The sequence below is a fragment of the Delphinus delphis genome, chromosome 1 (genome assembly GCF_949987515.2).
Source record: "Delphinus delphis chromosome 1, mDelDel1.2, whole genome shotgun sequence".
In the NCBI taxonomy this organism is placed as follows: Eukaryota; Metazoa; Chordata; class Mammalia; order Artiodactyla; family Delphinidae; genus Delphinus; species Delphinus delphis.
Genome location: NC_082683.1, coordinates 25,320,878 through 25,346,923, shown reverse-complemented (window position 1 = coordinate 25,346,923; position 26,046 = coordinate 25,320,878). Strand labels below are relative to the sequence as shown.

Sequence of the window (26,046 nt, the reverse complement as noted above, 5' to 3'; positions counted from 1 at the left end):
CCTCTACTTCCAGCAATCCGAGACCCCAGTCGCAGGGCTGATCTTGACCCAAAGCGGCCACCATATCGGATGTCAGTGGCTACCGAGAGAGGTTCGAAGTTGGTGGGGGTGGGGCTAACACTTGGGGTGGGGCCTGAAGACAGTGCTGGGTGAGGATTGGACCGAACGTTCAGGAGTCGAGTTTTATATTTTTTTTATTTTTTATTTTTTAACATCTTTATTGGGATATAATTGCTTTACAATGGTGTGTTAGTTTCTGCTTTATAACAAAGTGAATCAGTTATACACATACATATGTTCCCATCTCTCTTCCCTCTTGCATCTCCCAAGAGCCGAGTTTTAAGTCCGAACTCTGGACCGAGACTGGACCTAGCTCAAGGAGGCGGAGCCTAATGAGGGAGCGGGGTGGAGATTGGGCTGAGGGCGGTGTCGGCGCGAGGATTGGGCCGCGCTCTCGGGGGCGGTGCTTGAGGGGGCGGTGTCGTGTCGGAGGTCAAAGGTCAGTAAATAGTGGTGATGTCATGCGGGCAAGATGGCGGAAGGGTGAGCCAGTCATCCACTTCTCGGGCGTTGGGCCCTGAATTCTCCCAGGGTTGGGGTGCTGGGCCAGGGTCCCCGCGGGGAACAGGAGGCTAGCTCGGGCCTGGACGGAGCTGAAAGGGCGGGGTGGAGTGTCAGCATGAGGGGGTGGGGAAGCGGCCTGCGAAGTCTCGGCCCGCGGGCCACATCTGAGGAGGGAACTGAGACCCGATTCTTGAGCGGGCGAGAGTCGCGCTGGGGGGCCGCCAGATGTGTCTGTCTTCCACAGGGAGGACGTGGGATGGTGGCGGAGCTGGCTGCAGCAGAGCTACCAGGCAGTCAAGGAGAAGGTAAGCCGGGCCGGCGCCCTTCCTACGGCAGGGCCCCGCGCCGCCTCACTGCAGCCTGGTCCGAGCCGTCCCGCCGGACCCGTGTAGGCTCCGGGCCTCAGGGATGAGGCCGACTTGGGCCCTACGGAAAGACAGACCCCAACTCAGACCAGTGTGACTCTAGCTACAGTGAAATAAATACGGTCTTAAAGCCTGCAGCGACCCTGTGGTAGGAATCCGTGGGAAGGAGCGGTTTATTTCCGCTTGGGAAATTCACAACTTCGTAGAAGAGAGAACATTTGATCTCGGCCTTGAAGAAAAAGAATTCTAGCGATAGAAACCTCCTCTAGTCATTCAAATATTAGAGTATATGCCACAGCCAGCACTGTCTGACTCTGTGGTCCTGAGGATACCGACGTTAGCCAAGCAGGTGCAATCCTGGACCTCCCAAAACTCACAGTCTAGTGGGGAAACAGCAATCCCTGTGGCCCGAGTGAGGCTTGGCTCTGCCGGTGGGTAATGCCATTGTGTGTTGCTGTTTCAGTCCATGCTAGTTCGTCAAAACCAACCCAACTGAATTCTGGAAAAAGTTAATTACTGTTTAGCTCAAGCAACTGGGGTGAGTCCTGCTTCAGGGCAGACTCCAAGAGGCTTCTGGCTTCAGTTAAATCAATCCTCTATTCTGGGAGCATTTGTAGTGTAACATCACTACAGCCCAGCAAAATCTGAGAGTGACCTGAGCTGTTTATGTGGTTGATGAAGACTCAGAGAATTTCAAGCTGAGGTTTAATAGGAGAGACCCCAAAAGAGCTTGCTTTTTGTTGAGTAGTCTACTGGAAGGAGAGTCTGATGTTCATTTAGCAAATGTTTTGTGAGGGCCTCCTGTGTGTTACCCTTAACGTTGGTCTTACCATAACTCATGAAAAATAGGTAGTTGGTTAGCCTTCCATCTTTGTTCCCTCATTTGAAGCAAGGGGAATGGGTGTTGTTTCTGCCTTTGACAGTTCCCCATTTGGAAAGAGAAAACTTAAATTTCCTATTCTTATATGAACCTAGGCAAGGTATTTAACCTCTCAAAGCCTCAGTTCCTCATCTGTAAAGTGGGAATACTAATAATACCTACCTGCTAGGATTGTTGTGAGGATTAAATGATAATATATGTAAAGCACTAAGAACAATATCTAGCATACAGTAAGTACTAAATAAGTACTTATTTTTATTATTAAGTACTGAGAGCCGCGGGGAAACCTCTTAAATACCTGCAGTCCATTTTTCCTTCCATTTTGTTCTTGGTCTTTCAGTGCTTTCCTGGCCTTGCTTCCTTCCCTCCCTATCCTGGCTCCGTCTGGACCACTCAATTCCCAGCACCCCCAATTCTCTTGCACCCAATAGCATATATTGCCCCAGAAAATACAGCCCTTGGTGCTGTGATCTGCTTCCCTCTGCCCTTTCATTCCTCTGGGTGTGTGTGTGTGCTTGCTTGCCCACGGACACTAGTAGGGAAAGCCATGATGCTCTTTGGCCCACTGCAGATTCCCCAAACTCTCTGGGCTGGGGCCCCTCACCCTCCACCCCTGCCCCAGCAACTTTTTTCAATCTCACATTTGCTTCTCCCCTTGCCTTCAGAAACTTTCCCCAAACCTAACTCTTCCTCAAGTCCCCTGTCCAACCACTTCCTCTTTTACTTCCAGGAGACAAGCTCACCTCCTACTTTTTAAAATTTGAAGTCAATAACATGATCTCTCTTAACTCCCTCCCCACCCCTGAAGCCACTACACATAGACTTATCTATATAAACACTCAGCTTCACCTACCACTTGCCAAATCCAGTGGTGGTTTTCAGGTCTTATCTTTCTGGACCTTTCTGCTGCATTAGACGCTAGTGATCACTCTCTCTTTCCTGAAACTCTACTCCCTTGGCTTTTGTGGCATGATTCTCTCTCAGTTCTCCACATACTTCTCCAGGCTTTCACTTCCTCTTTCACGAATTCTTCTTCCTCTGCCTGCCCTTTAAAGGTGGTGTTTGAGGAACCTTATCCTCACACATTGCTTTGTTCACTCAACAAACTCTTTCATTTTAGGGAGACTCCTAATCCTTTTCTGTGAGATTTAGTATTTGAGGAGAGCTCTGGCTAGCCGGGTGTCCCAGATATCCCACAGTCACTGCAGATACTACATACCAAAATCATTGTCACCATCCTCTCTATAAACCCACTCCCCCTTCAGCATTTTCTTCCTCAGCTGGCAGCACTGCAATCATCCAGTCACCTAGTTTAGTTGCCAGTAGCTCTTCCCGACTCTTTCTTGTCCTGAGTCAAAACATCTATTTAATCACCAAATCCACCTTTTTTGCCTAGTATTTCTTGAACCAGTCCCATCTTCTCATCCTGACCAGCACTGTCCTTGTTCATTTTCTTCTATTTCCTTTCCTGGGCTATTGCAACAGCCTCCTGACAGGTCTTCCTCCATTTCTGATCTTGTCACTCTTGGACCTATAGTCCATGCCAGTCTCTGGAGTGACCTGTCAAAAACGTGAGTCTCATCATGTCCCACCTACTTCAGACTTTGGTGGTTCCCCATCACCAACAGGGCTGACCAGGCCCTCCAAGGTTGCCCTCTCAAGCTTTATCCCTCACCACTTCTGTGTTACCCTTTATTTTCATTAGGACTGAAGTGCTTGTAGGCCTCAGTAAACCCCAGGCCCCACCACGCCCAGGCTGCCTTAGTGACTCCTGCTCATTCTTTAAGGCTCAGACCAGGCCTGTCAACAAGTCTTTCCAACCTCCCCACAATACACCAGTCACTGCTCTGCCCTTGCACATCAGCACTGTTACGTGAGCATTTTCCCCAGTAGACTGTGACCTGGAGGGCTGGCACCATGTCTGTTCATATAGGTCCCCTAAGAGCTCACAGTCTAGTGAGGGAGACAACCATTCATCAAATAATCATGTAAATGGTTATGTAATTAAAATTGCTGTGACCTGGAGGGCTGGCACCATGTCTGTTCATATAGGTCCCCTAAGAGCTCACAGTCTAGTGAGGGAGACAACCATTCATCAAATAATCATGTAAATGGTTATGTAATTAAAATTGCCCTGGTACATACCAGTCTAACAAGCACACATTTTTTGAGTGCCTACTTTATGCCAGGCTCTATGTCAGACACTGGGAGAGCATCAGTGAACAAAAAACAAACGCTCTATGTTCACAGAGCTCACAGTTTATCCAGGAGGATAGATGCGAACAGGTAATTATAAATCTAAAGGACAGTAAATGTTAAAGAAGAGAAAGTGCAGGTGCCCATGAGCAGGGGAGCCAACCTACATCTGAAGGAAGTGACATGTAAACATAGCCAGGTGAGAGGGTTCGTTCATTGTGTTTGTTCGCTTGTTTTGAAGAGTTAGAACTATGTGTCAAGGAGAGGGAATGATGTGTTCAGATACCCTGAGTTAGGGAAGATGGTAGAACATTTGGGAAACTTGAGGAAGGCCAGCTGGAGCTCAGTGAGGGGCATCGTGGGAGGGGATGAGAGTCCGCCAGGGTGAGATTATATGGGCCTTGTAAGTGAAGGTAAAGATTTTATACTTGCCATAGGATACCATGTAATCACTGAAGAATGTAAAGCAGGGGCATCATGGTCTGCTCTGACTTACTAAGCTCCCACTGGTGTCACGAGGAGAAGGTAATAGAGGTATCTGATGCAACCTGGGAAAGGAGTCTGGTTGAAAGAGCAGGTTGGCCTGGACTAAGGTGGTGGTGGTGTGGATGGAGAGAGAATTGATAAATGACTCTTCTACTCCAATTAAGGAGTCCTGAATCTGAAATGGAGCCATTCCCACTCGCAGAGAAGCCTCTGGCTGATAGATGAGATTGTCCCATTCAGAAACTTCCCAGGATGATGAAAACTAGGCAGGCTCTTCTGCAAAGAAAAAATCGCCAGAACATTCAAAAACATGTTTTTAAAATGTAGGTGATTATCCCTGTGTAAAATGAAAGGGCTTGAAGGGGTGAGCACAGTGATAGTCCGGGAACGTGTCTTAGAGTGGGTGAGGATGAAGCAAGACAAGGTAAGACTTAGACAAGAGCTGAGGGCCTGCTGTCTCACACTGGGTTTGAGTGCAGAGTGAGAGTCAGACCGGTCCGACAAGCAAGTATCAGTTCTGCCCAAAGGAGCTCTATGGATGAACAGAACCTTGGGGAATGGTGGAACCAAGGCGGCCTAGGAGAGAATCTGATCCAGTATTTCTTTTTACACCCCCTTTGTTGAATGTAAAAAATCACACACCTTTTTCACTGGTGTTGTCAAAAATTGCTCATAAAAGCTTTCTAAACTATTGCTGTTACCAGTACAACGTATTTATAAAACCTTTCACAAAAATAATTTCACCTACTGTCTCATGTTTCAACTGAATTTCCCTGTGACAAAAAAAGTAAAAATAGAAAACACTTTCCTTTGATTAAACACACACACATACCCCCCTTCTCTTTGTGTTTGAAATTGGAAACAAAGGTCATGACTTACAGCATAGCTAAGTGATGCATCAAAGTCTGTTTTGTTTTCAGACTGCTTGTGCCCCCTTCCCCATTCTGCTCATGAGAACTACTGATCTCTTCCACCTCCCTAATTTCCCAGGAGAAAACCGAGGGCTAGATGAGAGTTCCTCCTGGCCACATAGCTTATAAGTGTCTGGGCTGAGCTCAGTCCCCGTTCTCAGAGCAGCAGGAAGTTCCCCTGTGCTCTCTGCTGTTGGGTAATGCCAGGTCATGGAATTGGGACAAGTAAGCATTGTTTCTGAGCCCAGGCTTCCCATGTCACTGAGTTTTCCATGTTTCTGTATGATACTAACGCACAGGGAATAGGAACAAAGGGTGGTGGCACCAGCTGGCTCTGTCATCCCTCTCTGTCTTCCCTTAGTCCTCCGAAGCCTTGGAGTTCATGAAGCGGGACCTGACAGAGTTCACCCAGGTGGTGCAGCACGACACAGCCTGCACCATTGCAGCCACTGCCAGCGTGGTCAAGGAGAAGCTGGCTGTGAGTACCACCTACACCCTCCAAGTGACTTTCCCACATAGCCTGACCTGCCTGGGACCCTGGTGGGAGCTCCCAACCTTTCTACCGTTAAGTGATTATTTTTTCCCATAGGCTCCCATTTTGAAAATTGTGTCCGTCAAGCAAACAAGCTACATATGTTAAGTAATAATAAGCTTTCCCACTTCTGTATTGTTTTAGCAGATCGGCAAAGTCATTCATTGTAGACAATTTAGAAAATACAGATAAATAAAAGAAAAAGAAAGACCTAGAGATACCCGTAAGTCCCTCTCCCAGAGATTAACTACTGTTAATATTTGAGGAGTATATCCCTTATGTATACTTTCTTTTTCAAAACTGGGATCAAATGAACACCATGTTTCATAACCTAGTTTTTGACTTAATCATTGCAAACCTCGTTCTAGAGCATGCATAAATGGCATGGTATTCTGTTATGTGGATTTGACCAGTTCCTAGTTTCCTGTTTGTTTTTTCCAGTATTGTAAACAGTTACAGTGAACATGCTGATTGCTTAATCTTTCCCCTTAATATTTTTTTCCTAATAAGGTATTGGAAAGGATATAGGGTGAATATAGTTGTTTTAGACCTTTTAATATCTACTGTAAAACTGCTCTCCAGAAAGGTTTTGCCAACTTATATTCTTATTGGCCCTGGTTTTATCAATCAGAGATGTATAGTGGAATTCTCTTGTGAGATAGGAGTTAGATTCTAAAGTCAGCATGGAACTTGAAAATTGTATATGGTCAAAGATATCCCTGCAAACCTCAGATTTCCAATGAAGTATATAGTATACTAGTTTTGTATTACAGTTTCTCCTTTAGTATTGGAACAGATTTCAGTTTCTTTGATCATCAGCTGAATCAGTTGCCTAGTAATTAGAGGCCATGTTATGGAAAACATGTTATGGAGTTTTTATAGCCAAGCTTCTTTTGTTGAATCTTGTAAAATACTGTCTGCCTGCTAACCACAGCTACTGATGAGCATGAATGACAATTAGTAATTGAGCTGAACTGCTGCAAGTCCAGCCAGTAGCAGAGATGCCACTTGTTTCTTTCATTTATTTACTCCTTTTCTCATTCAACAAATATGATTATATACCTGTGCCAACATGTGCCAGGCACTATTGATAGTCTCTAGGTTTAAAATACCTGGGCAGCCTAATCAGGAGTAAATGTGACACTTTTCTACAAGGTTTGCAGAGCCTGGTCCTGTCTCTCAGCCTCCCATCCCTTCTTACTTATGTATGTATGTATTTATTTATTTATGGCTGCATTGGGTCTTCGTTGCTGCATGTGGGTTTCTCTAGTTGCAGCGAGTGGAGGCTACTCTTCATTGCAGTGCATGGGCTTCTCATTGCAGTGGCTTCTCTTGTTGCAGAGCACGGGCTCTAGGCATGCGGGTTTCAGTAGTTGTGGCACGCAGGCTCAGTAGTTGTGGCTCCCGGGCTTAGTTGCTCTGCAGCATGTGGGATCTTCCCGGACCAGGGCTTGAACCACTGTCCCCTGCATTGGCAGGCAGATTCTTAACCACTGCGCCACCAGGAAAGTCCCATCCCATCCCTTCTTGCTCAAGGGCATTCTGACCAGTGTGGCTCAAGATTGGTGCCCCACTTACCTCTTCTAGGAGGTCCATACATTGGCCCTCAGCTGGTCCCAGGTTTGCCTCTACACAAGGCTGTTTGTTCTCATCCTACCCATATGTCCTCAACCTTTCATACAAAATACTTCCTGAGCAATGATGATGATGAGATTGTAATATTACAGTACTGCTAGTTATTAAATGTTTGCCATGTGCTAGGCATTGTACACACCTTATCTCTTTTAATCTCCACAGTACCCCCCTGAAGGAAGTATATTTATCTGCATTTTACAGATAAGTAAACAGACTCTGAGAGGGTTTAGGTCTCATAACCAAAAAGTAGTAGAGCTGGGATTCAGATCCAAGACTGACCCCAAAGCTAGTACCGTTTCCATCACTCTACCCATAAGTCCTCTTCCCCACTGAATGTCTGTGGCATGGATCCTCCCCTGTCAATTTGTGATCAGCCTGGTCGACCTTGAAATTTTGTTGAAACAGCCAGTCAAGGAGCTCTGCTCTGACCTACACAGGCCTACTGTGGCCCTGTTCCGCACCCCCATCTGGGGGATGGGGACTCTGGCTGCCCCTCTCTCCTTCTCCAGCCCCAGAGATGGGGGTGAAAGGTCGTGAGCATTTCCGTGGTCCCCACACACAGTACACTTTGACCCCTGATGCTTCATACCTCCATACCCTGTACCCCAGTTTGCAGCCTGCTCCTGGGCCACTTGCTTCCTCTGTTGGCTTCTCTCTGCAGACTGAAGGCTCCTCGGGAGCAACGGAAAAAATGAAGAAAGGGCTGTCTGACTTCCTAGGGGTGATCTCCGACACCTTTGCACCCTCACCAGACAAAACCATTGACTGCGATGTCATCACCCTGATGGGCACACCCTCTGGCACGGCTGAGCCCTATGATGGCACCAAGGTATTCACTAGCAGCACTGGGCTCTAGCTTCTAACCTGAGCTCACAAAGCAGTACATGTTCATAAAAAATAAATACATGTATATAATTAAATTGGAGAATACCAATAAGCAAGAAGATAATAGTTTCTAAACCCGTAATCCCATCACTAAAAGAGAACCACTGATTCTTCGTTGGTGTATAACCTTCCATTTCTTTCTGCTTGCAAACACTGGTAAAGATAGTTTGGGGTTTTTCTTTTTAACAGAAAAAGCACTTTATACATGCAATTTTATAACCCACTTAAAAATTTGCAATTAACTATTAGCATCTTTCCTAATCACCATCATTTTTAATGTCTTTAAATTCTCGCAAGCGTATATAGCATAACTTATTCAGTCATTTCCTTAGTGCTGCACATTTGGATTCCTTTCAGCTTTCATCCATAATAAGGAATGCTCTGGACAGCATCTTTATGGGCATGATCTCCACATCTGTGTTATTTAAGACTAATTTCCAATAGGAATAAATGTACAGGGGGAGGATATCTTCAAAGCAATTAAATCAACAAGAATGGTAGTATATTTCTATTGCATTTTATCTTCTCACCATTACTTCTTTTTTTTTTTTTTTAACATCTTTATTGGGGTATAATTGCTTTACAATGGTGTGTTAGTTTCTGCTTTATCACCATTACTTCTTATATTTTGTGGAGCGTTTTCTCCCAGATTCACAGTGTGGTGTCACAGCAGTTTGGCCTTCTTCATAGCATTTTACCACATTGAATTTCAATTCCAAACATGATTTTTCAAGCATGTTTTTCAGCACTAGTATTAGCACCACCACTTAGTACACATTTAAGTGGATTGTGAAAATTTTTTAATTATAGGATTTTAAATTATAACAGTGAATCACCAAAATCGCTTGCTGAAGTTGTGATACAGCCAGCCCATGCTTCCTGCAATAATGAGGAAGGAAGGACGGGCTTTCCGTTTACCAGCTAAAGTTTGCCACTCCTGTGGCCCTAATGGGAACACAGATTGCAGAACACAATGGCAGACTGGCTATGAAATTAAGAAATTCTTGATGAATTGTTTTAATTTGAGGGAGTTAAATATTTCAAAATTTGCCAGTAAATTTTGCACTTTATTAATATACTTGCACTAACATTTTTCATATCTCACATAATTCAAAACCATTTTATACATATAATTTTATAGCCTCCTTACCCTTTATTTTCTTAGTTTCCAGGGATGGAATACTGGGTGAAAGACCATTTTTCTAGGAGCCCCAGTTTTGGACTCCTAGCCCAGTGCTCCACTCCATAGCCCACAGTGTTAATTGCCAGGTGCCCTGTGGGTATGGTAGCCAACAGGGGAGAAGCTGGTTGTGGTTGATCGGCAGAGAGGGGTTGCTGTCTATCCCCATCACCCCAGAATTTCTGTTCTCTGTTTTTTTTAGGCTCGCCTTTATAGCCTGCAGTCAGACCCAGCAACCTACTGCAATGAACCAGATGGTGAGGGGGTAGCACTGAGGGGGCAGGCTTGCTGGGCAGGGAGACCAAGCGGGTCTGGATTGCGCACCCTGTTTGTCTCTGGTAGCAGTGGCCAGGCACCCCCTGTGTAGAGGGACCAGAGTGGGGCTAGTTTGACCCTTACATCTGGTGGGATGGGTTGATGGTCCCCCTTCCTCCCTGAACCCAGACTGTCTTCATCCCCTTCTACAGAGGCTTTGCTCCTCTCGTCCCTCATCCTCAGCTTAGGCTCCTTCCCAGCCTGCTGCCCTGCCTGCCTTCCCTTTGGCCTGTTTGCTAAGCTCCTGCTGTGCAGCAAGCCCCAGGATGGGAACCAGACACCAGAAATGAGTCAAACCCTCAACCAACCCTGTCCAGACCTCCAGGAACCTGCTGTTAGGAGACAGAAACAGGGAATAAAGCAAAGATACTAGAGATAGAGTGACTTGACTGCTTCCACAGAAAGAGGGGAGCAGTGGGATCCCAGAAGATGGCATGTAACCCAACCTGGGAAACCTAGCATGTGACACCTGAATTGAGGTTTTAAGGATGAATTAGAAGTAAACTAATTTTACTTTTAGAAGTGGGGGAAGGGTATTCAAGCAGGACAACAGGAATTTGAAGTTCTCGAAAAACCTAGGCATTTGGGAAGGCCAGACAAAGGGTGCATGTGAGGAAATGAGGGCAGTGAGAGCTGCCAGGGGCACCAGACTGGAAAGGCTTTGGGTACCAGACTAAGCAGTTGGAATTTTGTCCTAAAAGGCTCAAGATAGTGGTTCTTAACCTTTTTTTAAGTCACAAAGGCCTTTAAAAATCTGTTGAAAATAACAAGCCCTCTCTCAACAGAATTTTATATGCATATGGGAATTCTTTAACCCTTTGAAGCCTATCTTTGGACCATAGCCTGAAATGCCCTCCTGTACAGAACTGTTGAAGCGTTTTGAGACCTGATGTGATCAGATTTTGCATTTTATAGAAGAGCCTTCAGGCAGTGTTTTGTAGGATGAAATAGAGAGGGAGAGACGGAAGATGGGAAGACCAGTTAGGAGGCTTGATAGGAATCTTCATGTCAGAGGTAAAGCCGGAACCAGGGAAGGGGCGGGTGGAATGAGGAGGAAGGTATGCATGTATAAAAGACGCTGAGGAAGTGGAATCCAGAGTGACTCCATAAGGGAGGAGTCTGGGAGGGCCTCCAGCTCTCCAGTGGATGAGTGGGTAGGACAGGTGGGCGGGGGAAGAAAATGAACACACGTTGTATTTGCAGCATATGTGCAGGTGGATGTGTCCAGGCACCTGGACCTCTGGATCTGGAGCCCAGAAAGGCAGCCTGAGCTGCAAAGACACACTGAAGAATTGTCAGTGGGAGGAAGAGGTTGAAACTCATGGTTTAGTGGAGGTTATCTTGGGGGAAAATGGAAAACGAGAAGAGATAAGGAAAGGAAAAAGAGGAGCCCACTGAAGACTCAGATGGAACAACGAGAGAAGTGGGAGGAAATATACAAAGAGTGAGAAGCCAGGAGAGAAGAGGGCTTCAAGAGGAAGGTAGTGGCTCCCAGGGCAGAAACTGTAGGATGGTCACATGAGGAGGAGGACAGAGAATCTGCCACTGGATTTGGCAACATAGGGTCACTGGTGGTAACCTGAGAATAGCTGTTTCAGAGAGGAGAGGATTCAGTAACCAAGTGCAGTGGGATAAAAAGCAGGCAGGCATGGGAGAGAGTGGAGACTGCAGCCCCTCCCAGTGATCACTTAGGGGCCATGCCCTGATATCAAGCTTACCCACCCCTTCACCCTGCCTGACCCCCCACCTTGGGCCATATGGCTTTGGAAAAACCTTAAGTTTTCCTCATTGTCCATGTCCAGGCTTAGGTGTGATTTCTCTAGGCCCAGTGTTCTTTCTCCAGACCCACAGAACTGACCATCAGTGTCTGTCCCTCTGCAGGGCCCCTGGAGTTGTTTGACACCTGGCTTTCCCAGTTCTGCTTGGAGGAGAAGAAGGGGGAGATCTCAGAGCTCCTTGTAGGCAGCCCCTCCATCCGGGCCCTCTACACCAAGATGGTGAGGGCCTAGCCGGCAGGACCTCAACCAACTCCCGGCCTGAGGTGTGGGGAGGTGGGAGGGACATGTCCAGAGTCATTGTGGAGTCCTCTGGCCTAGAGAGCAGCAGGAGGCCCTGAGGAGCCAAACCAGCCAGCTCCTGAGCCAAGAATCCACATGGGGGAAACTAATTTGCCAGGCTTCTGGCAATCATGGTGAGAAATGGAAGGGCTGGCAAAGCCTGGTGGGAGTTCTTTTCTCCCTCCTTGGCCAAGCTGGGCCAGGAAGGTGGGTCTGGGGGGTGGAAGTGCTCTAAGAATCACTACTCAGCCACTTATCCCATCTGATATCCAGAGTGGCTGGGAGCTGGCTGATGAGGCTGGGAACATAGACCCCCACATAACCACTCCCAAAGTCTCATCTCCACTGTCCCCTCCCTCCAGGTGCCTGTAGCTGTTTCCCATTCAGAATTCTGGCAGCGGTATTTCTATAAAGTCCATCAACTAGAGCAGGTATGCTGGCCTAACCAGGGAAGGTCCTCCACTCAGCCATGAGGGAAGGGGGCTGGATTTTGTTGAGGGAAGAAGGGGACAGAGGGTGCCAAGAGTTCTGGGGTCAGGACCAGAGTCTGGGAAAGAGGGTTCCCTGACTGCTCCTGGCCATCTACTCCCCCACATTCAGGAGCAGGCCCGGAGGGATGCCCTGAAGCAGCGTGCAGAACAGAGCATCTCTGAAGAGCCTGGCTGGGAGGAAGAAGAAGGTAAGAGGTATTGAGAGGTGATGAGAAAGTACCAAGTCCTGCCTGTGGGAGACTGTCTGGGCCATTCTCTCTGAAGCCTGGAGGGACGTGGCACCCCAGGGAAGAGGAGGGAATGAATATGGTGTTTGCTCATGCCAAGGATACACTGAGCTAACAAGGGGTTGTTTACCAAAGCTGGTGGATCCCAGGTTTAGGTACAGAAATCACATGTGTCACTTGAAGCAGATTTCCCTGCTAGCCCATGGACCAGTACTTAAGAGTAGGGGATGCTTATTGAAATTCCAGATTCCCTTCTTCCACTTCTAAATAAGACTCTATGGACATGTGGCCAAACTTGTATTTTTAACAAGCTCCACTGGTAATGTTAATGACCAGCCAGACTTGGGAACTGCTGGCTTAGGGACAGAGCTGAGCTTCCTTTACCTGGTAGCTCAGCTTAGGACAGTGTGTGGGAGCCACCTGCATGGTATGTTAACACAGTTACTAAGTGCTTATATTATATGCCCAACCTGTACTAAAAGCTTTACATGTATGGTCCTTACCACAACTTCATTATCCCTCTTTTGCAAATGAGGCAGATAGGTTAAAGAAGAGTTAAGTGTCTCGCCCAAGATCATGCACGTGGGATATAGCAGAGCCCAACCTGAACCTCAAACTGATTGACTTTAAAGTCTTGGCTTTCTAAGCTATAATATTATCTTGAGCTGCACTGCTAGAAGCTGAGTGCCCACCAGGCATGTGCTATGCCTCAAGGGTGGGAGAGAGTTTGACCAACAGGGATTATCTGCAGAAGAATTGTGATGGAGAGGGAGGTGAGGAAACTGGCACCCATTAGTTTTGGTTAGAGCAAACTTTGGTGGGAACCTGAGGTCTGTTTTCAGAGAGCTCCAAGGTTGTCTTGGGGCTAACCAGGGTACATCACTCTCTTTCCCTACCTTTCTCTCTTGACAGAGGAGCTTGTGGGCATTTCACCCACATCTCCAAAAGAGGCCAAGGTTCCTGTGGCCAAAACTTCCACACCCCTTGAAGGAGGACCTGGCCCCCGGAGTCCCTGTGAAGAGAATCTGGTGACCCCGGTTGAGGCTCCAACAGAGGTGACTCCATCGGAGAGCAGTGAGAGCATCTCCCTCGTGACACAGATTGCCAAACCCACCCCTGCATCTGAGGCACCAGTGCTGCCCAAGGACCTGTCCCAAAAGCTTCTAGAGGCATCTTTGGAGGAACAGGACCTGGCTGTGGATGTGGGCGAGACTGGACCCCCACCCCTAGCTCAGTCCAAGCCCCACACCCCTGCTGGCCGCCCCAGCGGTCCAGAGCCCCGGCCTCCAGCCAGAGTAGAGACTCTCAGGGAGGAGGTACTCACAGACTTACGGGTGTTTGAGCTGAATTCAGACAGCGGGAAGTCTACACCCTCCAATGGAAAAAAAGGTAAGCCATGGGCTTCCCTGGTGGCGCAGTGGTTGAGAGTCCGCCTGCCGATGCAGGGGACACGGGTTCGTGCCCCAGTCTGGGAAGATCCCACATGCCGCGGAGCGGCTGGGCCTGTGAGCCATGGCCGCTGAGCCTGTGCGTCCGGAGCCTGTGCTCCGCAATTGGAGAGGCTACAACAGTGAGAGGCCCGCGTACCGCAAAAAAAAAAAAAAAAGGTAAGCCAAGGCCAAAGCCCAGGGAGCGTGTGCGGGCAGGGCAGGTGAGAGTTGCCACCTCACAAGGCAGACTTGTCTTCTTGTCCCATGTGAGGATCCTAGGAGCAGATGGCCTTCATTTGTGCTACTGATGATGATGATGACAGCTACTATATTATGATGACAGCTACTGTAGTATTTATTATACCCTATTCCATCAATTCCAAGATGCATTTATTCTCTGAAATTAGGATGCATCTTACAGTTGTTGGGGTTTTAGATTCAACAAAATAAGGTTTATGTCAAATCATGTGTTAAGGATGTAATATTGCATTTAATTTCTCAGTTACCAGGGGAGCTTGTTAATTTCCAGTTTACAACTCACAACTCCATATAACTGTCCTCATTTTACAGATGAAGAAAGTGAGCCTCAGAGATGTTAAGTAACTTGCTCAAATTCACACGGCCAGGAAGTAGCAAGCCCAGATTCAGACCCAGCTCTGTCTGACCTGAAACCCATGCCCTTAACTACCACACTGTGTCAGTTTCTATCCTTTTGAACAGTTCAACTTTGGGGTGGGAACTCCTGTGACATTGATTGCTGTCAAGGGTCTTCTTTCATGGATGACCTCAGGAAAGTCAGTTAGCTTCCCTAGGCCTGTGTTAATTGTTATTATTATAAAATATATAAACAAAACTTACATGTACAGCTTAAAGAAGAATAAAATGAATACTCATGAACTTGCAGTGACCCAGCTTAAGTAATAGAGCTTTAGTTTCTTATCTGCATAATGAAATTTTAGACTGTAGACACTTTGACTTTATGTCAAGGGGGGGACCTCTCTCTAACTCCTGCAATTAAAGGACAGTGATGGCTCTGGTGTCAGCTTGTTTTGCCACATCCAAAATACCTCTCCAGAGATAGCCAATTGTCAGCAAGACCTCCCCTCAGCTCCTCACATGCAGGCATCCTGTCTGCCAACACTCAGCACCAGTTGGCCACAAAGCTTGCCCAGCAGGTGAGCACTGGCCTACTGGCAGTGAGGGACTGGCTTACTGCAGTGGATGGGGAAACAGGCTGATTTCCAGTTTCCAACACAGTGTTTTCCGTCTGACTCTGATTCAGTGAGGTCATCCATTGAGCTCCTACCCACTCTTTATAAGACACTGAGGAGGGAGGGGTAAAGGCTGCAGTCTATGATGAGGCATGAAGCAGTATGAGACAGGCTTGTACAGGAGGAGTTCAGAGAAAGAAGGAACCTCTGCGCATCAGCAGGTGTTTCACCAAGGAGACAGGCATTGTATAGGAGAGTTGGAGAGTTTGCGGCAGGTGCGCAGGGAGCGGTAGTCCAAGCTGAGGGGGCCTGCAAAGTCCCCCACATGTCAGATCGTGTGTTGGGGACATGGGGCACATTGAAGCGGGTGACCAAAGCCCACGTTTCTGTATTGTTCCCAGGAGAGGGAGGAACAAGAACTTAAAATCTTAAGCCGAATTCAGAAAGTTGGACTTGGTGCCACAAAGCAGCAGGGCATGCTGCTTATATGCCCAACCTGTACTAAAAGCTTTACATATAGAGGCTAAGGGCTCAGGCTCTGGAGTTCAGACAGTTCTGGGTTCAAATCCCAACTTTGCTCATAAGCCATGTGACTTCAGAAAAGGTACTGATCTTCTCTAAGCCTCCATTTTCTCCTCTGTAAGTTGGGGGTAATTATTTCCTGATAGGTCCTCAGTTAGGGAAGAAATTTGGGTAGAGCCCTGCTTTGGGGAGATGATGCAGATAATACGTACCATTCTCTGAGCACTTTCCATGTGTCTGTATAGCTCTGTGCTAAGCACTTGATATGCATATCACTCAATCCTCACAAAAATCCTGAGATCTGTGAGATTTTCCTTTTTTTTTTTTTTTTTTTTTTTTTTTTTACTGGTAGGAAACTGAGATCAATCACCCATCCAGTAGGTATTTAGAAAAGTGTGACATTGCCTTTAGGAGAGTGAAGAGTAGGTGATGGACCCAATATGTGTTGTGTGGTTGCTGGGTGGATGGTACGAAGGGTCCATTTGAGATAATGGTCGTGAATTTTAAGAGACACCAGTCAGCACAGTAGTACTTTTGTCCAGCCACATTCAGTTGCTCAGGTGCAGGCACAGAGCAGATGGGGAGTTGGACTTAATCAGGGTTCAGGTTTACCCAGGTGAACTCAAAAAGACAAGAGTCCAAGTGTATGCAAGAAGTGATCAGAATGATGGTTCATGGAATCTGAGCTGGGTAAGGGAGGGAATAACAGTGAAACAGTTGGAAGGTTAAAGAATTATTGTTTCCATTGGGAATTGGGCTATTGGAGAGAGTGATGAGAAAAAATGAATGGTGGGTAGAGACTGGAAGAAATGAGATTATGGGGAAGATGCAGCATAAGCTCTTAACAGTGCGCTATACTTCCTCTAATGCACTGGGGGATTCGCAAAAGGAGGGCCGGGGGATTCAGTGCAGGAGACCCACCAGAAGTAGTTGTAGTCACTTAATGGGGGGAAGCTGGGGTCTTAGACTAGAGTGGGACAGTAGGGACAGAGTAAAGGGAGGAAGGATCTTAAAAGAGGCCTGGAGGCAGAGTGACTCCTTCTCCCTCTTTGTCCAGATGACATGAGGGAGGCTTGGTCTCTGGATACAGCAGTCTCTGGAGGTGGCCCAGCCACAGGGACCTCTAAGGTTCCAGGGTGATGCCTGTCATTGCAGAGCTGCTTCCCACCTGTATATTGTGCCGAGATCCATTTGAGCAAGGAGACTAGACTTACCCTGCTCAGGCTCCCTCAGCAGGGAGCAGAGAGGGGAGATTAGGGCAGGCCCTGTGGCCTGCGGACTGGAAGGAGCTCTGGGCTTAAAGCCCCACTTCACTACTGACTGACCTGGGAGTGGCTTTTGCTTCCATTTCTTCTCTGGAGAAGCAAAGAGCCAATTAAACAGAATAAAATGAGCTGTGAGTGACAGCACCATGAGGTTAATAATCACCTGAAAACTCCCCTTTCTTACAAACAAAAGAAAACAGTAAAACTTCATCATGAAATCTTAAATTGTTGTTGCATAGATCAGTTCTCTGCCACGTGCACAGTGTAAAGGAGAGCTTAGTACTCTCATTGTGTGACAGGACAGGGTGGTGGGAGGAAGCAGGTGGCAGAGAAAGTCCAGATTCACATCTCTGCCACTCAGAGCCTTTGTTTCCTCACCTGTAAATTGGGACTGTTAATACCTATCCCAGAGGGTGGGTGTAAAGTGCTCCAAAAATGTTAGCTGATGCTTTCTTTTTTACCCCAAAGGGTCTGCCCTAGCATTTAAGCCTGAAGAGGAGAGTTTCAAATCCCTAGAGGGCAACCTGGGGTTAGGAAAAGCTGTCATGACCACAGCCACAGCTCTGGAGGGAGAGATCAGCCGGGAGTCCAGCTTCTAACCCACAGGAAGCCTGCACTGACAGGGAGCCAGATGCAAGCCACCAAGAGTGTCCTGAAAGCACAGGGAGCCTTAGATGTGGAGTCAGAAGAACTGGGTCTTGGTTGCAGATCTGCCCCTGACTGGGTGTGGGACCATGTGTAAAATTACTTAACTCTGGGACCAGGCCTTTAACAGCTCCATTTGTTAAATATCCACTGTGTATATATGTTACAGGCACTTTACATGATACTGCTAATTTTAACACTGTTGTATCTCAACTGCAGGCCAAGGTCTATACAGAATCATCTAGGTACCTGTTTATAATGCAGAATTCTGGGTCACCACCTACACCTGCTGAATCTAAATGAGGGGGGATGGGAAGACAGGAATCTGCATTCTAATAAGCTCCTCCAGTGGTTCTTTGCAAAGAGGGTGGTTTTATCCTTATTTTATAAATAAACTGAAGCCCAGAATAACTTGCCCAAGACTACACAATAGATAAAAGAGTTAGGGTTCCACCCAGGTTTGCTTGCCTCCAGAGACCCTGCTGTTACCACACCACTTAGGGCTAGCTGGGTGACTAGAGAACAGTGCAAGAACCCGAATAAGGAATGCGGAGGCCAGGCTTGGGGAGGTCTCAGAGCCTGGGTGCATGGTGAGGAACAAGCTGGACAGGAAGAAACAAGGTATTTACAGGTGGTGCCATTGGGGGATCAGAGCTTACTCTTTTTTTTTTTTTTTTTTTTAGAGCTTACTCTTTTTAAAGGTGCTTTTTAAAAAAAATGATTACAAAGTAATATGTGTTCATTTAAAAAAATATATTACCCCATGACCTCATCACCTAGTGATAATTATTGTTAGTATTCTTGTGGGTGTTTTGCTCATTCTCTCTGTATGTGTGCATGCATCTGTGAGTGTATTTTTTTAATGGAATCATACTGCATATACTCTTTTTTTTACAGGAACTATTTTTGTAGTTTTCTTCTTACTAATAACTTTCACATGTACATTTTTTTTATATTGCCTGTAAGAAAGCATACCCAAATATGAATGTTTGGAGCAGTAGTTGTCAAACCTTAGCAGGCATCAGAATTACCTAGAACAGGGAGAAGTAAATGTTTTCTGCACAGAGCCAGGTCACAAATATTTTAGGCTTTTGGGGACATACAGTTTCTGTCCCAGCTCTGTCGTTTCAGCATGAAAGCAGTCATAGACAATATGTCAACAAGTGGCCATGGCTGTGTTCCAAAATTTTATTTCCAAAAGCAGACAGTAGGCTGGATTTGGTCCACAGGCCATAGTTTGCCAACCCCTGATTTAGAGAAAGAGTCCACGAATATTTACTGAGTACAAACTATTTGTTCTAGTCACTTGGAATACATAAGAAAACAGAAGATCCCCGTCCTCGGGAGCTCACATTCCAGCTCCTCTACTATTAGACAGTAAGCATAGTGAATCTGATTATGTAATACACTAGAAAGTGGTAAATACAATAGAAAAAAGAACAACCAGAGCAGAGTGAGGGGTCAGGGTGCAACTGAAGATAGGACAGTCTGGGTAGGCCACGTTTAGATGGTGAGATTTGAGTAAAGGTGTGAAGGAAGCGAGTGAGTTGGCCTGTGGGTATCTGAGGAAGAGTTCCAGGTACAGGGAACAGTCCTTGCAAAGGCCCTAGGTGGGAATGTGCCTGGTGTGTTTCAGGAGTAGCAGGATCAGTGTAGGTAGAAGGGAGTGATTGAGGAGGAAGAGGTTCATTGTTTATTTCTTCTGGAAGATTTCCATGGCCCCTAGGGAGCTTCTGGACCACAGTACTTCTCCACTATTCAGTAACTTGCTTTTTCTCACTTAATAGTTTAAGACTATTTTGCCATGTATATAAATGTTTTATAGCCTAACCTTTAAAAGCCACATAATGTTCCATCATATGACTATACCATTTATTTTTGTAATTCCCTATCAGTGAACTTTCAGGTAGTTTTTTAAGTTTTCATCACTGTAACAGCACTACAGTGAACATCCTTTTGGTTAAATTTTTTTACTGAATCCAGGATTTTTCCTTAAAATAGATTCCTAAAAGTGGGATCACTGAGCCAGAGAAAGCAGAATGTAAAGACGTTTGGTGTGTATTTGTCAGGCCTTTCTAAAGAGTTCCATCACCCCCAGCTACAACCTCTTCACATACCCCTTCCTGTCTCTCACACTATGGATCATGGTTCCAGGCTCAAGCACAGACATCAGTGAGGACTGGGAGAAGGACTTTGACTTGGACATGACTGAAGAAGAAGTGCAGATGGCACTTTCCAAAGTGGATGCTTCCGGTGAGGTGAGTCGGCCTGGTTGGCCACAGGGAGGCAAGCACAATGATTCCGGGTCTGAGGACTCTCCCTGCCAAGCCCGACTGTCCCTGCAAGGTGGATCCCACTCCTATCTGAGGTGGCAGGCTGCGGGAAGGAAGCTAGGGCCTCCCACTCAGGCCCTGAACAGTAGTCATTAGCAGGGTCCGCTTCCCCTCAGTTCCAGGGGGATGGATGGGGGAGTTCTTGACCTTAGCTCCTATCAGAATCACCTGAGGAACTACTAAAAAATACAGATGCCAGGGCTTCCCTGGTGGCGCAGTGGTTGAGAGTCTGCCTGCCGATGCAGGGGACACGGGTTCATGCCCTGGTCCGGGAAGATCCCACATGCCGCGGAGCGGCTGGGCCCGTGAGCCATGGCCGCTGAGCCTGCGCGTCCGGAGCCTGTGCTCCGCAACGGGAGAGGCCACAGCGGTGAGAGGCCCGCGTACCGCAAAAAAAAAAATAAAAATAAATAAAAAATACAGATGCCAAACCCTGCCCCAGACCTTTTGACTCATGGTCGCCAGGTGTGGGACCTGAGCAGATTTCTGGCCTTGGAGACAAAAGACGATGTGATCACTTAACCTGAGCCTCTGTTTCCCCATCTAAAACATGGCACTGATCATTATAATTTCATATGCTGTGGTAGATGATGCATGTGCACACCTTAGGCATAGTGCCTGGGGACATGGGCGCACTAATAGACGTTCCTGAAACCACCACAAAACAGTCATAAGCTCAGAGGCCTATTATTCTTATTCTTCACTTCCTCTCAGAATCAAGGATGGTCGTTTTGAATGAGAGGCTGGGCAAAAGTCTCTCATAGCTAATAAGGGACAGGACTGAGGCTCCAGCCCACACATCTGATTCAAGTCAGTGTTATATCCACTGTCACACAAGAACCCCATGATTCCTTCCAACATGTAGCTCAGGAACCTGCTATAAAGAGGTGAACAGAGTAGAGAGAATGGGAAGGGCCTTGTTTTTCATGCTGAGAAACTGAAGCCCAGAGGGAGGTAGTGACCTACACAAGAGTATTTTACACCTGTGACCTCACTATACCCGGGGTAGAGAAGGCCCATGGCACCTCTTATGCCACGTGGCCTTCATGGCTTTGGTGTCTTTGCAGCCCTCTTTAAAACCCGACATACAGGGCTTCCCTGGTGGCGCAGTGGTTGAGAGTCCACCTGCCGATGCAGGGGACACGGGTTCGTGCCCCGGTCCGGGAAGATCCCACATGCCGCGGAGCAGCTAGGCCCGTGAGCCATGGCTGCTGAGCCTGCGTGTCCGGAGCCTGTGCTCCACAACAGGAGAAGCCACAACAGCAAGAGGCCCGCGTACTGCAAAAAAAAAAAAAAAAAAAAAAAAAACCCGACATACAATATATCTGAACAGAATTATTTATATCAGGGGATCTGCTGATATGAAGAGAGGCCAAGAGACAGTTGCCTGGGGAGACTTCAGCTGGGGATTAGGGTGCTGGAGCCCCTAGTGAAAGCCCTGCGAGCACCTGTAGTCCAGTGCCACGCTTGCTTCTGATCACAGCACCACTGTAAAGTTCCCTGCCTCTCAGGGCCATATTCTTACCTGCTCCGCAGGAGACAAGTTCTCCTTCAGGGATTGACTGACGGGCTTCTTGTAGTCAGGGCGTCCCCTTGTGGTGTCCAGTGTTGGTTGGTAGAAGCATTTCCTTTGAGTCTGGAACCATCAGAACAGCAGGCCCACCGCTTGGGCAGAGGGCAGCTCTGCTCCCCAGACATTCCTTGAAGCAAGTGGTTCGCTCTGAGAGGAGGCCGGGTATGGCCTGGGGGAGTTGGGGCTGGGGCTGCGGGGAGGGCTGTCCCGAATTGGAGGCAGCCGGGGAGCTTGGGTCTCAGCTTGACTCAGAGGAGTAATACGTGTTTGTGCTCTCCATTATCCCCTCCCTTTGCAGCTGGAAGATGTAGAGTGGGAGGACTGGGAATGAGGGGAGCCAGAGCAAGCCGCTCCCCTACCCACAGCACTTCCCACCTCCCTCGCTCGTCTCCGCCCGGCCCTGGAAGACACTGACTAAGAATGTCCCCCAAATGGCCTCTGTCAGCCAGAGCTCTAGGCAGATTCTGGGTTGTTCCTTGTTGGCCCTTTGGCCCTCTGCTCACATCTGGGAAGGGGCTTGCTAAATCCAAACCAGGAACTCTGACTTGTGCCAATCATAGGATGACCCGAGGGGGAGGAAACCTACCCCCCTCACCAGAAGAGCCTACATTTCTCTGCTGAACACCACTGTTCCTGGGGACTCTTGCTGGGAAGTCCCAATGGATAGCCCTAGCCCATCTGCCTGTGTAGGCAGAGGCCAAGCTACCAGTCTCTTGGAGGATGCCGAGAAAACATACTCTGTCACCCATAAGCAGGCAAAGAAGGCCATGCCACCTGCCCTTGGCTAGACAGGGATGGTGAACACATTTTGGTTCCTGTCCCAGCGGGTAAGAGGCATTCATTTCTGGGAAATTTGCCTCTCTTAGGAATCTCCCCCTCCCAGGCATCTTCCATTCCTGGAAAGGTTCCTTGTGGTTCAGAATCTAGAGACCAAACTCCCTCCTTTTACCCAGTCCAGGCTGGTATGTCCCCAACGCCTTTCCCAAGGCTTCTTCATGTCAGATGCACCCGAGTCCTTAGCCCAGCTGTGCCACCTGCAAGAGTGCTCTTGCTCTTCTTCCCCTCCCCAAGAAGGGAGGGGGCCACTTCAGGCCCTTCTGTGTGTTGCCTGGCGGGATACCTTGTCCAACCAGCTACCCACCTCGACTCCCCTGTAGTGTAGGACACAAGCCAGCTACCAGCGGTACAGAGCAGTGATCAAAGCTGAGTACTTACAACTCTGGTAAGCCCAACTTCTCCGCCTCATCCCTTCTGCATCTTGAAGGGATATGCTGGGGGTGAGCTTCTTGAGACTGTCATCAGGTTTCTGCAAAAGCTCTTCTTCCTGAAGGCAGATCCAATCCTTGTGGCTCTCACCCCCCACTCTGGTAAAAGCTGCACCTCTCTTGGGGGGATGAGGGGCTGCAGGAATCCCTGGAGACCCTGGTGCTTCACGATGCTGCTCTGGTGATTCTTGTATATAATCTGGTGTGTTCACCAATGATTTAAAGTGATTGTGGTCAGGGGCGCCAAGAGAGTGGTGGTCACTTCCACTTCAAACCTTCAATGAGGGGGTGGGATGGAGAGAATGCTGAATCTTTTTTTGATGGGATGGGGTTTTTCTCTTTGTAATTATTTCTTTAGTTTAATTAACCTTTTGGTTGTTTGTGCAATATTATATATTTTAAATTATAATGTATCTCCCCAGAGTATTTTGTAGCCGGGAAAAGAAAAAAGGAAAAAAAAAAGACTCTAACAGCTGTTAGTTTTGTAATTAAAAAAGAAAGAAAAAAGAACTTTGTCCTGAACCTTTTCCAGACTTGCCGTTAACAGCTATTAAAGAGATTCAACAGAAGCTGGAAGGTGTCTGGGGCTCTGTTCTTGTACCCTACGGCAGCTGCCCCAGAGCCAGGGCAGAAAACACACTATGTGCAGGGTGGCTTCCTGCTTGGAGCCTGGGGGTTAGGATGGGAGGTAGCCTGGTTTCTGAGGAAGTCCCTTGTCCTCATCCCAGGCTCACCTTGGCCTTTGGGATGAGAAAGGGACAGGGCCCCCAACAGGCCTCTCACCAAGACAAGGAGTCAAGAGGCCGTTACTGCATTCCCAACGCTTCTGCTTTTATTTGGAAAGGAAGTTGCAACAACAGTGGTTCCAGTTGCTCTTGGTCATTTTTCTCCTCTCCTCCGCCCGTATGTGTATGATTCTGGGGTCTGTTTTTAATTAACTTTAGTTAAACACCTGTATGAAAATCACTTGTCAGCTGTAATAAAAGGGAAGTCTGAATGAGGCCCTCTGGTTCCATGAAGATCTTTAAAGGGAAAGAGAAGTAAGGCTGGAGAGGGTGTAGGTAAGTTTTAGGATAAGTAAACAAAGTGTAAAATATATATCACCATTTTAGAAGTGGGTTTTTGGGTTTGCTTTCTCCCCCTACTTTACTGGGGAGGACTTGCCATTGCTTTTATCAAGTGCTTGCTAGCCATGGATGCCAACTGACTTCTTCGATTGAAGGCCGGAGGATCATGTCTGGTTCCAGGAGCCGCTTGAGCAAGTCCTGGCATTCAGCCGAGATGCCCAGATGAGTGGGGAAGGACACCCTCTTCTGCTGCTGCCACAGCATCTTGGGGATGTCTGTGTCATCAAAAGGTAGGCTGGCACAGAGCATGACGTACAGGACCACGCCCATGCTCCAGACGTCACCCTTCTTGCTATCGTGGGGAATACCCTGAAGTACCTCTGGGGCGGCATAGGCTGTGCTGCCGCAGAAGGTCTGGCTCAGCTCCCGGCATGATTTGGGCAACACCTTGGCGAAGCCAAAGTCTGTCAGCTTCAGGTTGAAGCCCTGCAACAAAGCGTTCTCGCACTTGAGGTCCCGGTGAGCCACACCACAGCCATGGCAGTAGCGGATGGCCTCGACCATCTGATGGAAGAGGGCCTTGGCCCGGCTCTCGGGCAGTGGCCCCCCATTCAGCACACAGTCAAAGACATCCCCTCCTTCAGCCAGCTCCATCACCAGGTAGATTTTCCCGTCTGCAGACTCCAGCGTCTCATACACTCGGATGATGTTCTTGTGGTCCAGGGTACGGACAATCTGGAGCTCCCGAGGCAGGAATCTCTGGATAAACTCTACGGAAACAAGCGAAAAGAGATGGAGCATCAAGTCCAGAAGGGCCTAACTCCTCCCTCCTGTCTGCTGCCTTCCAACTTCTGTCTGCCTATCTCCCCACCATGTCTGGGTCTTGTGCCTTGGTTCCCTTTCATAGTCTTTAATGTCTGTCTGCTTGGACACTGCAAAGAATGTTCACCTCTATTGTTTTTGTAGTTAATATATTACTGAAAGGAACTACTCCCTGTCAGCCTCAGGGACTGTTGTGAGCAGCCTGTGAGACCACGGATATCAAAGTGCTTTTAGGCTTTTAGACTATTAGGGACTTTTAGACAAGGCTATTGAATCTCAGTTACGAGGCCTGATTTGCCCACAGCGTGGTGAGCCCACTCCTCTCACGTCTGCCTCCTGACCCACAGTTCTTTCCATGAGCCCTGTCTTTTCCCCATCTCTGCCTTCGTTGGCTCCAGCTCCTGCCCTCTGCTAGCCCTGGCCATGGCCTCGCCAGTCTCTGTTCCCCTCCTGGAATAGGAAAGGCCTTGTGGGCTCCGGCTCTGCTTCTGAGGATCCTTCACCTCCTGCCACTTTAATCTTGGATTTTAGAGGGTGTGATTTTCCTGGACTCCCAGCATCCCTCTGTTCCCCACTGACCTACCCCAGAGCCACAGTCTCTCTTGCTTTCCTTGGTTCCAGACTAAAGGGGAGGAGGGAATGATCCTTCTGACTGGAGGAAGCACGCACCCACCCACCTCAGCCAGCCCTCGCTTCCTCCAAAGGGGCCCCAGCTCACCTTCTGGCCCTCCCATCTTGTCTATAATTTTAATCGCCACTTTTCTTTGGTGTTTTTTGGAAACTGCTTCTTTGACTTTTGAGTAGGTCCCTTCCCCAATGGTCTTGCCCAGCTGGTACCCATTGGAGAGCAGAAAGCCCTCCATGCTGTCTAGCACCTCCTTCCTTCTTATCACCCTCTCAGCTCATGCTGCCTCTGCGAGGCAGCTCTACTCCACCATTGCCCTTGGCCTGCTCCTTTTCATCCGTAGCCTCCCCCAGCGCTAGAACATTCTCCGTCTGGACACACAAGCCGCGGGTGGTGGAGAGGGAGGGGGGTCAGACATTTTAAAACTCTGGCCCAATTGTGATGTAGGTGTTGTGTGACCCTTGGCCAAAATTGGCAATGCCCCCTGCCTGCCCTCACCACCACCACCAAATCCAGAACGGGTTAAGTCACCGCTGCGCTCAGCCCCCGCGCCAGGTAGTGAGT

The 26,046-nt window shown here is 47.9% G+C and overlaps 2 protein-coding genes across 5 annotated transcripts; one reads left to right on the top strand and one right to left on the bottom strand.

Moving 5' to 3' along the window:
* The first annotated feature begins 510 nt into the window (after positions 1–510).
* Positions 511–24,254, top strand: BSDC1 (BSD domain containing 1). Of its 4 annotated transcripts, none has more exons than XM_060018336.1 (11): positions 511–543; positions 809–869; positions 5,764–5,880; positions 8,231–8,398; positions 9,837–9,891; positions 11,831–11,946; positions 12,369–12,437; positions 12,607–12,685; positions 13,637–14,113; positions 19,952–20,055; positions 24,191–24,254. In XM_060018336.1, the coding sequence occupies exons 1-11, from the start codon at positions 533–535 to the stop codon at positions 24,224–24,226; spliced, it is 1,293 nt and encodes a 430-aa protein (XP_059874319.1). In that variant the 5' UTR covers positions 511–532; the 3' UTR covers positions 24,227–24,254. The 4 variants fall into 4 exon arrangements, with proteins under 4 accessions (XP_059874319.1, XP_059874328.1, XP_059874310.1 ...); XM_060018345.2 differs by lacking the exon at positions 24,191–24,254 and adding an exon at positions 22,002–22,162; XM_060018327.1 differs by lacking the exon at positions 24,191–24,254 and adding an exon at positions 20,376–21,785.
* TSSK3 (testis specific serine kinase 3) lies at positions 23,780–25,720 on the bottom strand. Its single transcript, XM_060018375.1, has 2 exons — positions 25,576–25,720; positions 23,780–24,805 (listed from the first exon to the last, which is right to left on the bottom strand). Exons 1-2 carry the CDS (start codon positions 25,718–25,720, stop codon positions 24,144–24,146), a joined length of 807 nt encoding a protein of 268 aa, XP_059874358.1. The 3' UTR covers positions 23,780–24,143.
* Between the last annotated feature and the right edge of the window lie 326 nt (positions 25,721–26,046).

Bases quoted from the DNA above. Each gene is read 5' to 3' on its own strand.
- BSDC1 (XM_060018317.1), top strand. The intron at 870-5,763 runs GTAAGCCGGGCC...GTCTTCCCTTAG, and splicing joins ACCAGGCAGTCAAGGAGAAG to TCCTCCGAAGCCTTGGAGTT. The intron at 11,947-12,368 runs GTGAGGGCCTAG...CCCTCCCTCCAG, and splicing joins GGGCCCTCTACACCAAGATG to GTGCCTGTAGCTGTTTCCCA.
- TSSK3 (XM_060018375.1), bottom strand. From the start codon at position 25,720: ATGGAGGGCTTTCTGCTCTCCAATGGGTACCAGCTGGGCAAGACCATT. The intron at 24,806-25,575 runs GTGAGCTGGGGC...TTGTTTCCGTAG, and splicing joins CAAGATGGGAGGGCCAGAAG to AGTTTATCCAGAGATTCCTG.